The 16,203-nt window shown below is 40.7% G+C and overlaps 1 protein-coding gene across 4 annotated transcripts in view; it reads left to right on the plus strand.

The window, feature by feature from the left end:
* The window catches only part of FBXL20 (F-box and leucine rich repeat protein 20), a 66,245-nt gene that overhangs the window by 34,312 nt on the left and 15,730 nt on the right, over positions 1 to 16,203 (plus strand). For 3 of the 4 annotated variants that reach the window (XM_053362974.1, XM_053362976.1, XM_053362975.1), the window contains 6 exons: positions 1,561 to 1,615; positions 4,367 to 4,441; positions 5,961 to 6,055; positions 12,265 to 12,333; positions 13,328 to 13,423; positions 14,298 to 14,424. In XM_053362974.1, the coding sequence (XP_053218949.1) occupies positions 1,561 to 1,615; positions 4,367 to 4,441; positions 5,961 to 6,055; positions 12,265 to 12,333; positions 13,328 to 13,423; positions 14,298 to 14,424 (517 nt within the window). Of the gene's footprint in view, positions 1 to 1,560; positions 1,642 to 4,366; positions 4,442 to 5,960; positions 6,056 to 12,264; positions 12,334 to 13,327; positions 13,424 to 14,297; positions 14,425 to 16,203 lie in introns of all 4 variants that reach the window. The other variant, XM_053362977.1, reaches the window with a different exon arrangement.

Raw genomic sequence — 16,203 nt, forward strand, 5'->3', positions numbered from 1 at the left:
GCCCCTCCCCTTGACTAACTTCCTAGTGATGTGAAGCGTTTTCCGCTTTACAGAAAAGGGTGAGCAGGAATAATTTGGAGGGAGAGCACAAAAAGAATCATGCAAATGCACAATGGTTTTGCCAGGTTCATGGAGTATGGAGTTGTGGGATCCTCTTCTAGCCCAGACTGAGGAACACTCTGAGGAATTCCATCCTCGCTGTTGGCAAGAAGAAGCTGCATCATCATCAGTTCATTGCAGCTCTGGGGTGTGTAACTAAACAATGCCTGCAGAGTCTCTAAGCTGCTCTGGCTTGGCTAAAAGAGCATTCCTACTGAGCTTTTAGGCAGCTTTCAGTTCTGTTTTTAGTCCTTGAAATATCCTTGGAAAGTTTGCATAGGTTTCTTAACCCAAAGAGATTGCCCATCCCTGGAGATACAACGCAAATGAACCCTATCATAAACCACCTGAGAGCACACGGATGAATTTAAATTAATGACTAGAGCATCCTTGTTGTTTCTCGATTTTCATACTTGTTGAAGCTTTTCTGAGGGATTGGGTATAGGATAGATTTCTAGTATTCAGGTACATTTAGGGAGAGAAGAAGGGGATATAAATCCCAGGAAAAAAAGGAATGCATTCAAAAGGAAGTGGTGTTACCAACGTGTTGCAGTTGTGGTCTGTATCGTAAATGCTGCATAGCATATTAAGAGATTAAAGGAAGGGCCGTTTGTGTGCTATAACTCTTCAGGAGCACAGAAAAGGTGCAAAATGGGTTCAGTTTCCTGAGATTTTTCCACTTTCAATTCTAAGAGTGGCTAGCCCTTAAACAAAGAAGATGCATTTGAAAATGAATGGGCAGTACCTGCTGAAAACTCAATACAGTCAAGTGTTCCACAAAGACGGCCTACATTTTAATTGCATCCTAGTGCCATTCAGTAATAAAGGCAAGAGTCCTGCAAGTGTCTGAGTACATCATATCTCTGTCTGCCTCTCTTTTCATCCCCAACCACATTTAAAATCTGTGTTTTATTCTTGCTATGTGGTATTCATGCTACTAGCTTTTTTATTTGTTTTACTTTGCTTTTTTTATTTAACTGCATTTTTAACAAAACGTGTCAGTATTGACAAGGATTGCTTGAGCTCATAAATATTGCTATTAGACATTTATAATGTGTGAAGTAGTGTGATAGAATTCATTGCCATTATTTTAAACAGTAAACTGATTTTGCTGTTTGTAGTAAGTGTATCTCTTAATTCCAGTTGTCATATAATAAGGAATTAACCCTAATAGAGAAACAACACATATTTGATTATTTGCTGTTTGTTATTCGAAGAATCAATCTTTGTTACAGTTCTATTAGATGAGTGCTATAGGTATTTGACCGGTCAAATTGCTACATATTTTTTGACTGGTCAAATGTTAAATCCTATTCCACTTTTAATTTTTCAGGGCTGAGCCCAGGCACTGGAAACAGGCTGCAAGACCAAATATACCAATTGTTGCTAAACAATTTGTGAGGAGAATCCCATGTGCATGTTCCAATGTTTAGTTATTTGTATGTATGTGTTTGTTAACAGAATATTCTCCTTCCTGGATGTGGTCACGCTATGCCGTTGCGCTCAGGTCTCCAGGGTAAGAATGTTTGCAAACTAGTACTGGTAAGGTTTTAATTGCTTGTCTCTTGGGCACCTCCAGTTTGTCATCATATCCCAGAGCCAAGAAAGTGTCAGCTTGAAGGGATATTTCAACAGAGGCCCCATTTGCGCTATATATTTAAAGCATACCACTTTAAACAATCATTGCTTCTCCTCAAAGATTCCTGGCAACTTTTGTTTGTCAAGGGTGCTGAAAACTGTTATTCTTCCCTCGCAGAGCTACAGGTGTCATAGTGGTTTCACATTCAATTCCTCTTCCCAAAGAACTCTGGGAATTGTAGCTCCATGAAGGGAATAGGAATTTTTCATCCTATCAACTCTCAACACCATTTACAAACTACCCAGGGTTCTTTGGGAGAAGCCATAACTGTAAAAAGTGGTATGATACTCCTTTAATTGTACAAGTGCAGAGACACAGAATGCACATCCTCCCCACAGGTTGTATTCCCCACCCACCTTTTTTTTTTTTTACTTTTCTTTTCTTGTAATATTACCAGCTGAGGTCTGTCTTAGTTTCGAGCAGCCAAATCTAACTGGGTGGAGTTTTACTATTTTGAGATTTTCAAATAGCCTAGGATTGAGAATCACAAAGAGATGTTATATGTTTCTGCCAACTGCCCTATACTGAATAATGGGGTACAAGGTTATCACTGTAGCAAAAGGGAAGGTCCCTAACCTATGTCAAATATAATTATTTTTCTGTTACCTCTCTCAGACGCAAACACTGGCATGTCTCTCTTGATTGTGGAAAATGTCGGGCATACAGGGATTAATGCTCCCCTCTCTCCTGTAGGATATGTGTGCATCTGTTTATCATAAAAATTCTGGGTGGAGATGTGACTGCTATTATGGAAACATAATAATCCATAGGTTAACAAAATAATTAAGTATCAACCTGCATTTTTATTTTATTTTTAAAAAAAGAACATTATGAACTCATAGTTTGCCCCAGTCACTAAATGCCTGACTGGAACTGATGCTCAGGCTCAAACTCTGAAGGAGAGAGTGCTGAAGCTGTAGCTAAACCACTGAGATCACTGTGATGAGGAAGGTGGGTCATGCAAATTCACATTTGTTGCTAGTTTCTCCAGCACATAGTTATTAGTAAGCACTGGCACATTCTAACACATTGGGCAAAAAAATCATGATGGGTTCTGACCTGTCTGTGACTATCCAGGAAATAGATCTTCAGGTTGTGGTGGATAGCTCCATGGAAATGTTAACTCAATGTGCAACATCAGTGGAGTGAGCAAATTCCATACTGGGAATCTTTAAGAAAGGGACCAAAAATAAAATGGCCGCTATTTACAAAGCTTCCGTACTTCATTCTGATTGTCCCAGCTCAAAAGGGATATTGTAGCACTGGAGAAGGAAAGCCCAAAATATTCATGGATTCAAGCATCTTCCTTACGAAGAAACAACTAATGCCCTTGGGATTTTTTTATTTGGGTAAAAAAAGACAGCTGGGGAGGCGAATTGAGTTTTTTAAATTATGTATGATGTGGAGTAGATAGATGTTTTGCTTCCTCTCTAATAACACTAATGAAATTAGTAGGCTGGACAGTCAAAATTAACAAAATGCATCTTTATCTTATGGTTGCCATGGGTTTTTTTAAAAATAAAATAAACCAATTCATGGGTCTTATTAGCTGCTATAGCTATATAGTAGCTATGTGGATTAGGTGGGCCTTCCATCTGATCCAGCAAGACTCTCACATTCTGTAGTTCTTTGCTTCCCTTTTTTCCCCATGGCCCCTTCCATTGTCTGTTCTGTTCTAACCTTCCTCAGTGGGTAATGCAAAATAATATACAGTGGTGCCCCGCAAGACGAATGCTTCGCAAGACGAAAAACCCGCTAGACGAAAGGGTTTTCTGTTTTTCGATGCGCTTCGCAAGACGAATTTCCCTATGGGCTTGCTTCACAAGACGAAAACGTCTTGCGAGTCTTGGGATTTTTTTCGCTTCCCCCCCCTTTTTTCTAAGCCGCTAAGCCGCTAATAGCCTTTTAGCCTCTAAACCGCTAATAGCGCTAATCTGCTAAGCCGCTAATAGGGTTGCTTCGCAAGACGAAGAAAACGCTAGACGAAGAGACTCGCGGAACGGATTATTTTCGTCTTGCGAGGCACCACTGTATATGACATGGCAAAGTGCCAAGAGGTAATTTTGAAAATGTAAGTACATCTCTTACCGATCTTTTTTAGGGAACTTTATTTTTGTTAATAGAGTTACTTTAATATAACACTCCCATTTGTTATATGTGAATCATTAAAATGTGTGCTTTAAAGCTTTTTTGTTTTTTAGTGTGAAACTATAGAAAATTCCAAGGCACCATCAGCCAATACAGTCACCTCTTTTTTTAATCATGTCGTTCACTGCAAAGTATGGCACCGTAGCCTGAGCATTTGAGTGTAGTCACCACGTGTGCATGTTTCAGAATTGTGGAAGACCCAACTGTCTGTGGTTCTTTAAAGAGAAAGAAATGGCAACCAGAACAAACAATGATTTAAGCATTCTCTCAGCAGTTCTGTTGCTACACTGAAAATCATTTGTGCATCGTTGGGGCCTTTCACGCATGGGTTTGCTAGAAGCATCCCACTGGAAGCTGCACCTCATTAAGGGCCAGCGGCTTTGGTGTCGGTTTAAATTAGACCCAAGTTTTGCTTTATATTTCTGCCATATTTTCCCACATTTTACATTCTTTTCACTGTCTTCTCCCTTTTCACTGCAGGCGTGGAATGTCCTGGCCCTGGATGGCAGCAACTGGCAGCGCATTGACCTGTTTGATTTCCAGAGGGACATAGAGGTATAATTAAGTGGTGTGCAGAAACAATTTCTCTAGTTAAACTGTAATTACAGCGCTGTGTAAGATCAGTAATAAACTGTGTAATCTTTTGCATCTTTCCCCAGAGATAGGATTGTTAATTTCTAGTTTCTAGCTCCAGGATTTCAGATACTGAAACTGCGCTAACTTATTTTATGCACATAGGTTTGTGGATGTGTGAACTCTCACCTGTGTGCAAAGACATGGATCCCTAACTTGTTAATATTTTTACTGGGGAAAGATCTAGGGGTGGTAACTTCCCATTTAGCAGATCTTGGCAATTAGTTCATTGGCCGCTTGCAAGAATAATGCACCATTAGGATGGGTGAGACAGCGTATTTTGGGTGGTGGGCTTTTTGGAGTGCTGCTAAGGGCAGCAGATTGTAAACCATTTGGGTTAAAAAACAAACAAACAACCATTTGGTAAGTTTGCCATTTGGATTTCCTTCCTCAGGCACCAAAATATTTTGGTCCATTCCTAGTTGCACAAAATCTATTCTTTATGTGATAACCGTTGCCGTGGAAAGAACCTGTTCTGGTTCCTTGGGGCTCTTAGCCACTTTAGTGGCTTCCAAGTGGAAGAAGCCTAGCTCAGTGGTGGAACATCTGCCCTGCATGCAGAAGGACCCAGGTTCAGACCCCGGCACCTCAAAGCAGGGCTGGGAAATACCCCAAGTAGGGTTGTCTGAAATCCATGTAGAGTAGACAGTACTGACCTAAATGGACCAATGGTCCGATTTGGGATAAGGCAGCTCCCTATTTTCTCATGTAGTCAAATTTCCCATTGCAGCAGTCAGATCCGTGCCATCGGATATGACTTAGGAACTTCTAGCATGAGCTTTAAAGCTATCTGTTCATACCAGGGGTTCTCAAATTGTGTAATGGGGAGCCAATCCGAGTCAGATTTTTGTGCAGAAAACCAGCTCTTTGAACTTCTCCAAGTATAATATTGTGGCTTGGTGACAGGACCCTATGCACGGCTGGCTAATGGTTTTCTGTCATGCTGATGGCTCCTGTCAGCTCATATTTTGTTAAGTAAAATAGTTGTCTGTGGGCTGTCTTTTGCAGGCGCAAACTGGGAAAAGAGTATATTGCAGCAAACAACTGTGAATGTGGGTTGAATGATGGCATGTCAAATCATGATTTGTGCCTATAGGTTCAGATGACCAATATGCCACTAGCAAAGAAGAATCTGAGCAGCACACAGGGATTGTGTGACCTTGCCCTAGATTCAGCTTATTATAGGCCAAGTACATATGAATGTTAGACATTCTACAGAATGCAGATTTCTGGAGTACAGAATTTAAGTGCACGAGTTTAAGGAGGATTTGAAAGTCAGATAAAAAACGGGTATCAACCAGGGGAGGAGTGGGTTAAGGGCGGGGGGAGTTGATGCTTTTACTAAAGAAATGAGAAAGTTATTTACCACATGGAAAGTTAAGCAAAGCTAATTACTCTGGAAGGTCACATCAATCGAATTCTCTTCCTGGTCTTTTTACAGGGGCGTGTAGTGGAGAATATTTCTAAAAGATGTGGGGGTTTCTTACGAAAGCTGAGCCTTCGTGGATGCCTAGGTGTGGGAGACAACGCATTAAGGTAGAGAGGTCAAGTGCTTTGCCACTGAAAAAGCACAAATAATTTTATTTTTCTATCCAGCAGAGAACCTGAACATGTAGGGTGGGGCAGTGAGCCACTTTCAAATGAGGTTATAGCATTTCCAAAATAATTGGCTCCTGTATTGATATCGCACTTAGGCGGTCCCATTTCTATCGGTTTAGAAAATGGGCCTACCAAAAATAGTGGGGGTTGTGCATACTTGCATAATTTGCAAATTAAAAGAATTTTTAAAAATTGAAATGAATTGATAAGAACCTATTAAGAGTGACTTTCAGGTCCTACAGAGCATTGAGAGCATCAATTGAAAGAAAATAATGAGGAAATTATGGGAAACATATTATTTGCCTGCTAGAGTCCATAACAATTTATAGTGTCCTAGAACTGGGGATTACAGTTGAAAGGATGTGTGCCATGAGGTTAAAAGAGAAAATCCCTCTCTTATATGGAGAAGTTTCAAGAGAGAAAAGAAAACATGTCCTCTTTTCTGTTTTCCACCCTTCTGACCTATCCTACTTTTAGCTAAATGGCATAAAGCATTCAGGTTAATGGCTGGCAGCAAACCCCAAACCTGAGCTGTTTAGCACTGTGTAGTGCAGTGGGAAAATATATGAGTAAGGACAAGAAACACTTCTTTTTCATTTTCTCCTGAAAATCCCTATCCTCATGAGCCACCAACTTTCACGTTGGCACCCCTGGTAGATTCTGCAGTTGCTGGATCACAGTCCATTGAACAGAATTATAGAACAGAAGTAGGTGTCTGCAATGAAATGTTGCAGCGTACACTCAGTCCCTGAGTCAGGATTGAGGAAACCTGTGTTCACATTCTAATTTAGGTCTTCAATCAGTCAATCAAACATTTTATTTGCATGCCGCCTTTCCAAAGTTAAAACCATGCTCAAGGCAGCTTACAACATATAAAAGATTACGTAACTACAGATGTAACAAAAGTAGCCATGAACAATAAACAAAACATCAAAAATTACACAGCCAAATTGAATAATTTCCACATCAGATCCAAAATAAAGATACAAAAAATAACGTCATCAACAACAACAACAATCCCCCAACAACCCCACCTAAACAAGATTCTGTTCCGCAGCCTCAGCTTTTGTAGCTGGAGTCAGTCAGGGCCCTGCCCTCCCAGGCCAGGTGGGAAAAGGCTTGCAAAGCAGGGAGCAGGTCTTCCAGGACTCACAGCCAACTTGGTCTCTGGCCTCTTCACTGTCTGGAGTGGCACTATTGCTGCTGTCCCATAGCTTCTTCCAAACAACTCCTTGTAAGGCATACAGCTTGACCTCTTAGAAGGCATGGTAAAGAACCACCAGGTGCCAGCATCCACTGAACTGTAGGTATCATATAATCAGGACCTTACCTTTGAATATACTGGAACTTCACTCACTCTTATTGTAGCTTGTCTAAGTTGCTAGGAATAGCCACTTATCCTATAGGCTAGTCACTGCTCTGTGAAAGGCCTCTAGCAAGTCACTGTGTTCTGAGTGCCTGTGCAAATTTGGTCTCACTTTGCTTCTTTTTTATCTATTTTATTTTGACAAAGTAATAATAAGTAAATAAGAATAGAAATGTGCACCCTAGCCCTAAGACCATTCCATTGTAACTATCCACCCTCCCAGAATTTCAGCACCTCTTGTGATAGTTTGACCCCTTTCTGTTTTAACAATACAAATTCTACAAAAACCCTACATATCACCTCAAAATCATTTCTGCTGCATATTCCCCATCTTACCTTAATAGCACATGTTAATTTATCATCAATAGTTATATCCCACACTTCTTCAAACCATTCTTCTATTTTATATTCTCCTTGCCTCTTCCACTTCCTAGCTATAATAGCTTGTGCTGCTTTCAGTAAATTTGTGAGCAAGTCCTTCATAGCCTGTGAACCTTCCACTCCATTGCAAATGGATAATCATGCTACCTCTGGACCCAGTGATTTCTATTATCTCCTTAAACACCCTTTGCCCAAATAATTGTACAAATTTACACCACCACCATATGTGAACATAAGTCCCGGTTTCCTGGCATACCCTCCAACATAACACTGAATATTTCTTGTTTATTTGATTAAATCTGACTGCTGTTAAATACCATCTCCAAATTGACTTATAATAATTTTCTTTTATCCTTGTAGACAACATTTTCAAATTGTGTTTCTCCCATATTTACCCCCAGCTTTGACTATTTATCTGCCCTGTTTTCTCCTTTTCTCACACCTCTTTTAATTGATCTTGTTGATCCCCCATTTCTACTAATATTTTATAAATTTCACTGGTTTCCCCTTTTATAACTATATTTTCTTCTTTATCCTCTCTTTTTATAATCATTTTTTAAAAATTTGTATATTCTTTGCAGTTCTTGTTTTCTCATAACCATTTCTTTGTCCATTGCTCCAATTGTATACAGTTAAACCAACTTATTTTACTTCCTGTTAGAGCTTCTCTTATTTGTTCTTTTCTTCTCATTTTCTCCACCTATTTCTTCATTTTAAGTATTTACTTCTCTTTTGCTTCTTTTTCAATTTCCTTTTTTTAATTTACTGGGAAGTCTTCTATAATCACCACCGGAGTTAGTGGGGAATTTACTGGTATCAGTTTTCCTTTATATTTTGCCCATCCCTCAATGGTATTTCTTAATAAGGGATTTTCAGTATTCTGCTACCATTGCCTATTTGGTTAGCTAAAAAATATATTCACGAACTTCTCCCTCATTCCCTATGTACCACTCTCTAACCATTCTAACTCTCCTTGTTCTGTTATCACATCTATGATATATCTTAACTGATTTTCTATATCTATATCTATTCTATATAACTTTATGTTGGGGAGACCCAGTCCACCTGTTTTCTGGGGATTATACCATCTTCTTTTATTAATTCTAGGCTTCTTATTCCATTACAAAATTTATTAATCATACTTTGCCAACCCTTTATCTCTGTCTCCAATATCTTAATTGGTGACATTCTAAATAAAAAAAATTATTCTAGACAAAATTTTCATTTTAATTATCGCTATTCTTCCAAACCATGAAAGTTTTATTTTTTTTATATTCCTCCAGCTTTCCCTTAATTTCCCTCTTTAATTTGTTAAGATTCTCTTGTTCTAATTTTTTAAAATTTCTTGTTATTCTCAAGTACTTTATTACATTTCTTAATTTTATATCTATTTTTATTTCCTTCAAGAATTTTCATTTTTCCTCTTCATCGTAGTAAAATCTCAACATCTCTTATTTGAACCAATTAATTCGCGACCCTGTTATTTGTCCATTTTTTTCCATTTCCCCCCCCTCTATTACCTGCATATTTTCCAACAGATTTTCGATTGTTAGCAAGGTGTCAACTGCAAATAAGTTTATTTTTTCTTTTCCATTATTGCATATTCCTTTTATATTTTCATCTTCTCTAATTACATGGCCAGAGTTTCAATGACCAATACAAGTAAAATTGGGGAAAGGGGACATCCTTGCCTTGTACCTTGGGCTAGTGTTATTTGTTCTGTTATATTATCGTTCACTATGACATATTCCTTTTTCCTCAGATGTAATTGATGGATCAATCCCTTAAATCATTCTCCAAATCCTACGCTTTCTATAATCATTTTTAACGCCAGCCATTCTACACAGTCAAAAGCCTTTAAAATATCCAATGCTACTATGCCAGCTTTCAGTTTATTTCTTCTTATTATATCTATTTTATTCAACACTCTTCCTATTAAACTATACATCTGTCTTCCTGCTACAAAGCCACATTTATTATTTATTTATTTATTTATTTATTTATAAAATTATTCATCCTTTTTGCCATTATTGTGATCAATATTTTAGCATCTTGATTTATTAGGGAAATCAGCTTATACAATCCTGCCTGGGTCCTTCAAATCTTTTCCTGGTTTTGGAATTAAGATAGTTATTGATTGTTCCCACGATGGAGGGATCCTCTCACCCTCTATTACTGAATTATATAAAACATTTAATTTACAAACCAATATATTTTTAAATACTTTACAATATTCGGTTCCCAATCCATCTGCTCCTGGGGCTCCCCCCCTTTTTTAGTTTCCCTATAACTTCCTCTATTTCTTTTTCTGATCACGTTGCTTCTAAAGTCCTATGGAAATGTAGTATAGAACAATCCAAGATGCATGTTGCCCAGGCCAAAAACTTCCAAAACCTTCCGGAAAGACATGGACTTGCTGAGTATCATGGGACAGGACTAGAGCTTGTCCCAGGGCTTTGCAGAGCTCAGCTACCAGAGGCAAGAGGAGTACATGCTTTATCAGCTTGACCGCTCAGGGCCCTTACCTGACAGGTGAACTGCTAATTATTTTTATATATTGCTAATGATCTGTTGCTAATAACCTATTACAGGCACTTAGGTGAAGTGGCCTGTTCATTTTGCCCTCCCTGCCAGCCAGTCGTGAGAGTGTATATGTTTGCTCTTACTAGTTTGGTTTGCTCAGAGAGTGTCTGTCTGTTTCTCAAGGTGTTGAGCTCTTCCTGGTTTTCAGCATTGAGATCACTGTGCTTCCACAGCCACTCGGTTATGTGTAGATGTGTCTCCCCTTCTTTCTGAGGTGATGGTGTTTATTATTTAGAAGTAAATGTTCTCTTGCAACACCACAATAGGGCGAAGATCTACCTAATGGTTGCGCAGCAGATGCTTGGTTTCTTGACATGGCTTCGGTACCTGCTCGAAATAGGCCTGCACCACCAGTCCTCCCGTAACAGATTTGGAGGGAATTATACCTATCAAAAGTGAGATTCAGGAGACCCAAACACATGCCCCATACACACTGGTGTAGTTCGGACACCACAGCCTAATCATGGCTTGGCTGTCAGGAACGTGCTACAGCTCCTCTGCTCATTTCTCTCCCCAGCTTAGGGTATCATGGTATCAGAAAACTGGAGAGACTACTCAAGCCCACAGCACATCTCTGATGATCAAAATGTGACTTGACTCTGACATCTGAACTGGGCAGCTGTCTGAATCTAACCTAGAAGTTAAGTTCCATAGTCTGTAAACTGAGGCATAGTTAATGGTTTGCTTGTGAATGTGCAGGGATTGCTCCTACTTCCCTAGTGTGAGCTCGAGCAACAAACCCCATGAACTCTGGCCAAGGATTGTGGCTTGTTTGGACAGGGCTCTAAGCCTGGGATTGTGGTTTGTTGCACCAGCCCTGCACAAGGGGAAGAATGAAGCAAGAGGCACATCTGTGTTCACAGTAAACCATTGATTATGGCTTACCATAATCTGTGCCTTCACAGTGCCTTCACTTCATAAGTGCCTTCACAGGAAGGATCATTGTAAGGATGATGAGATAAAGACTGTGAAGAATTAAAATAGGATATAGCGTTCTGGTATTTTTGTTACTTGAAATGCGGGCTATGTGGATTGCACTTTTTCTGGTACATTGCATGGTGACAGCAAAGATTCTCCTTCAAGGAAAGAGAGCAGAATGTTGGCAGCACAGCTATAAAACACTTAATCTTTCTCTCCTCCTGATGCTCAGAGAGGAGGAGATGTTGTTGTTGTTAACAGTTAGGTTTTCATCTCCCTCCTAGGCGCTCAGGCCAGTGTTCATAGCTTTCCCCAATTTATTATCGCAAGAACCCTGTGAAGTAGGCTGGACAGTGACTGGCCCACAGTCACCTGATGAGCATCATAGCTGAGCAGGGATTGGAACCCTGGTCTCCCAGTCCCAGTCCAACATCTAACCTCTGTGCACTGGGGTTTCTGTTTATGCTGGGCCTTCTTCCAGGCAATGTTAGAAAGCAGTTTGGAGATCCAGCAAGGGGAGCTGATGCATGTACTTGCCTGCCTGGCACTTGCACACCTATAGGCTACAGCTAGTGTACACTGATGAAAGCACCCTGGTATGTATGTAGAGCCTTGTCTTCTGTAGTTGGCAGCGGGAGAGCCACAAGTACATTACCATCTTGATCACAGCCAACACATGAAATAGATTGTGAATGGTGTTTTCTCTTTTCTTTTTAAGCTGGGTATCACCCCTAAATATTCTCAAAGTATCACTTAACAAAACAAACCAACCCCAAATCTGCATTATTTGCTTTAATTGCCCCTCGGTTTGTAAGACCTTTTAAATGTCAGGTGCCACTGAATTAAAATGTATGTCATTAAAAGCCTGAAAAGCACTGTACTTTTTTCTGTCATGAAGGACATTTGCACAGAACTGCAGAAATATTGAAGTGTTGAACTTGAATGGCTGCACCAAGATTACAGATGCGTAAGTGGCATTTATATCAGCTCTCCGCGGTATTTCTTTAGCTCTTTTTAATCACTTTCCCCCATTTTCTTGGTTGCATGTTTTGTTGCTCAAATGCTGTCAGAGTATATCCGTTCTTATTGTGAATGGGTAGATAGAAAGGGCAAATTGCCAAGGGACCCCTGTCCCACTGTAGGGAGTGACACCATCTTAAACTTGGTGCACAGCAAGCCCTTCCTTACCTTTGCATCACCTTCACCAAATCTGCAGTGGTCCCCTGTGTGTATATCGGACATGCAAGGGATCAGAGGCTAAGCTTGGAGGGCACATGATTAGGCTGGGCCAGATTTGCTGGGCATCTAATCTCTCTCATTTACTACACCCAAATTTTTATATATCTCAATTTTTAATATAAACTGTAGAACATTGTGTTGTCTTAGCAATGATATAAAAGGTAAAGGTACCCCTGCCCGTATGGGCCAGTCTTGACAGACTCTAGGGTTGTGCGCCCATCTCACTCAAGAGGCCGGGGGCCAGCGCTGTCCGGAGACACTTCCGGGTCATGTGGCCAGCGTGACATCGCTGCTCTGGCGAGCCAGAGCCGCACACGGAAACGCCGTTTACCTTCCCGCTAGTAAGCGGTCCCTATTTATCTACTTGCACCCGGGAGTGCTTTCAAACTGCTAGGTTGGCAGGCGCTGGGACCGAACAACGGGAGCGCACCCCGCCGCGGGGATTCGAACCGCCGACCTTTCGATCGGCAAGCCCTAGGCACTGAGGCTTTTACCCACAGCGCCACCCGCGTCCCCTTAGCAATGATATAGTTAAAAAGAAAAATCCAAATTAAGAAGAATATTGAGAATCTTGATGTGCTTTTAAAGAAATAGATTTCATTCAACTACAATGAAAATGAGGGACCCATTCTGATATAGGCACATGATCACTAAACGTCTTCTACTTAAAAAAAAAAAAAAAGACAGAGCAATGAACCTATGTGTGTCCTATTCTCTTCCAGGACATGTACTAGCCTTAGTAAGTTCTGCTCCAAACTCCGACATCTTGATCTAGCTTCCTGCACTTCAATAACCAACCTGTCCCTCAAAGCACTGAGGTGAGTGTAGCTCTTCATAAAGCTTATCCACCCTGATTTAAAAATACCACATTTCTTTGCGATGGAAACCCCTGCTTCATTTTACATGCTCTGGGCCAGCTCACGGTGTCAGTGGTATAGCAGCTGACCAGAATTGGAACGGGTGGGCGGGTGCGGTAGAGGCACACCTTGTTCTTTCTTAGTTAGTCTGACTTGGGGCACTCCAGGAAGGCTGGGCATAAGATGACAATCAGTACAAGCTTGGGCTGTTTTCTGGTCCCATGGGGTCAGAGTCAGAGGGAAAGAATGAGCTTCCCAATTAGTCGTGGACCAAGCGAGATCAACAATGCTAGTAGTGCGGAAGCCACAGAAGGCTGACATCCAAGAAATGGAATGGTCTTTCCTTGCTGTTGATTCAGATGTGAGACACGCTGTGGCATTGCTGTCTGTGCCTTCTCAGCCCCTGCCCTGTTTAGGTCCTTTTGATATAGTAGCCCTTGTGCATGGTATACAAACATGCCCATTCCCTTTCTCCCTGCAGTGTTGCCACATGGCTTTTGTCGCCACAAACACATATTATTCATAGAATTGTAGAGCTGGAAAGGACCCTGAGGATCATCTAGTCCAGCCCCCTGCAGTGGAGAAGTATGCAACTGTCCCATACAGTGATTGAACCAGCAACCATGGCGTTATCATACCATGCTCTAACCAAATTCCTGCTATAGTTTTCAGTTGGTGGTCATCCTTGAAGCTGCGGCAGAGAGCAGAGTTCAGTGTGTTATTACTGGAAAACAAGGCGGTGAATTTCCCTTGTTTCCAAAGCAAGAATTTTTTTATCTTTAAGAGTTAACATCTCTGTCTGCCTTTCCCCTCTGCCCCCTTCTCACCTCTCAAGCGAGGGATGCCCTCTACTGGAGCAGCTCAATATATCATGGTGTGACCAAGTGACCAAAGATGGCATCCAGGCTTTGGTGAGAGGCTGCGGTGGACTCAAAGCTCTGTTTCTTAAAGGCTGCACGCAGGTATGTCTCCAGTGAGGACACAGCAGCTTCAAGAAAGCTTGAGTTGAAGTGCATTTGTTTTAACTTGGAGCAGAATCAAGTTGAGTGTGGGTCATACATTGTGACATTGGAAGCAAGAGGGAGAACAGTAGGAGAGAATAAATTTTATTTATTCCTTTATTTATTTTACCCTATCCAAAAGAGTTATAATGGCAATTTGCACTACACGAGTTTCTCTGAGGATAGGGAAGAAGGGAGGAAATCTGTGAGATTACTTTTGAACAAAGAAAAAGTAGAGCAGAAGCACTGTGCTTCGTGCAGTTCTTGGCTGTCTGGCGATAGCATGTGGCTTTTAAGTATAGGAACTTTTGGTTACTTCTCTTCTAGGATATTTGTCATATTTAAGGGTGTTGGACTAGAAGAGGACCGAGGCATCCAAGCCAACCTTTTTTTAAAAAAACCTGGGCATCTCTACTGAAAAGCTGAGCATTTCTCATGTCCACTGTATTTGAAATTCTGAAACACACTCTGCAATCCTACCTTTTATCCAAATATGCTCCAAGTTTTGTCTTGAAATTAGAAATTGCCTAAAAAGTAAAAATAGCAAGTTGGATAACTGAATTGGAAATCAAGTTGTGTGTTGAATCCTGTTCTGGGCAGGATGGCCCCTGATCTCAGCTTTGGGCGGGACCTGGTTCAACTAGTTGAGGGCCATTGCTCTGTGTGCTTCGCCCATCTCAAAGAATTTCAGTTCTTTGAGATGGGCCACATGACTTAGTTGTGGCACCTCATACAGGGAAAGGAAAAATCCCAACCTTGTTAGCAATCCCAGGCAAAATAGTAAAATAGCTGTGACACAAGGCAGTTGCAGGACAGGAGCTTTCCACTGTCATGGTTTCAGTTTCCTTGTACTGGATTTTTGCAAACATTTTTGTGGATCTCTTAGAGCAGCTTGGAATTGTAATAGAGTAGCATAAGACATGTTTCTAGGCCCCCAATCCAGGTTTAGTTGTGGGCAGCTAACCACATGTTACATAACTTGTGGCCTCTGATTGAGGATGTTCACCTGCATCAAATATGCATCTGGGAGCTTCAGGGCACATCAGGAGATATACATCCACATCTGTATCTGCATCTGCATCCACATGGATAAAGGATGTTCAGTTTATAGTTGCACCTATATGAGTCAAAGAAAGAAGTTATAGCGGAGAGGTTTAGCAAACACAGCCATAATTTTATAATGCATATTTCTTTTTTTAAAATAGCTTGAGCCTTTCCCCTTTTTTATGGAGCGCTAAGGAAAAAATATTGATGGAAGCAAGGCACTTGTTATCAGTTGTTTTGCCATCTGTTCTCTGTGATTCAAGGACATCCGTGGCATCTTTAGTAGCAGAAATAACTTGGGTGTTGGCTTTTTTTTTCTTTTTGCCTTAACAAAAGAGCCTCTTTTTCTCTTTTAAACAAAGCATGTTTATATGAAACCAACAAGTAGTTATGTTTGACGTTTTACTATGTTTTTATATGTACTGTAAGCTGCCCAGAGTTGCTGGGGGAAGCCAGCCAGATGGGCAGGATTTAAGTAATAAAATTCTTATTATTATTAAAGGCACTTAAGTCTGTAAAATTCAGAAACTCTGATTCTAGAACCATGTGGTTACACTATGTGATTTTCAAACACCTCCATAATGAAGCCAAGTATTTTGAGAACCCAGCCAGAGAAATTATTGGGCGACGATGCCACAAAGGTGTAGTGCTCATGGGGGTATAGAATGGGGTAGGGGGAGGCCTTGCAGAAATGGA

The sequence above is a fragment of the Podarcis raffonei genome, chromosome 13, assembly GCF_027172205.1.
Source record: "Podarcis raffonei isolate rPodRaf1 chromosome 13, rPodRaf1.pri, whole genome shotgun sequence".
NCBI lineage: Eukaryota > Metazoa > Chordata > Lepidosauria > Squamata > Lacertidae > Podarcis > Podarcis raffonei.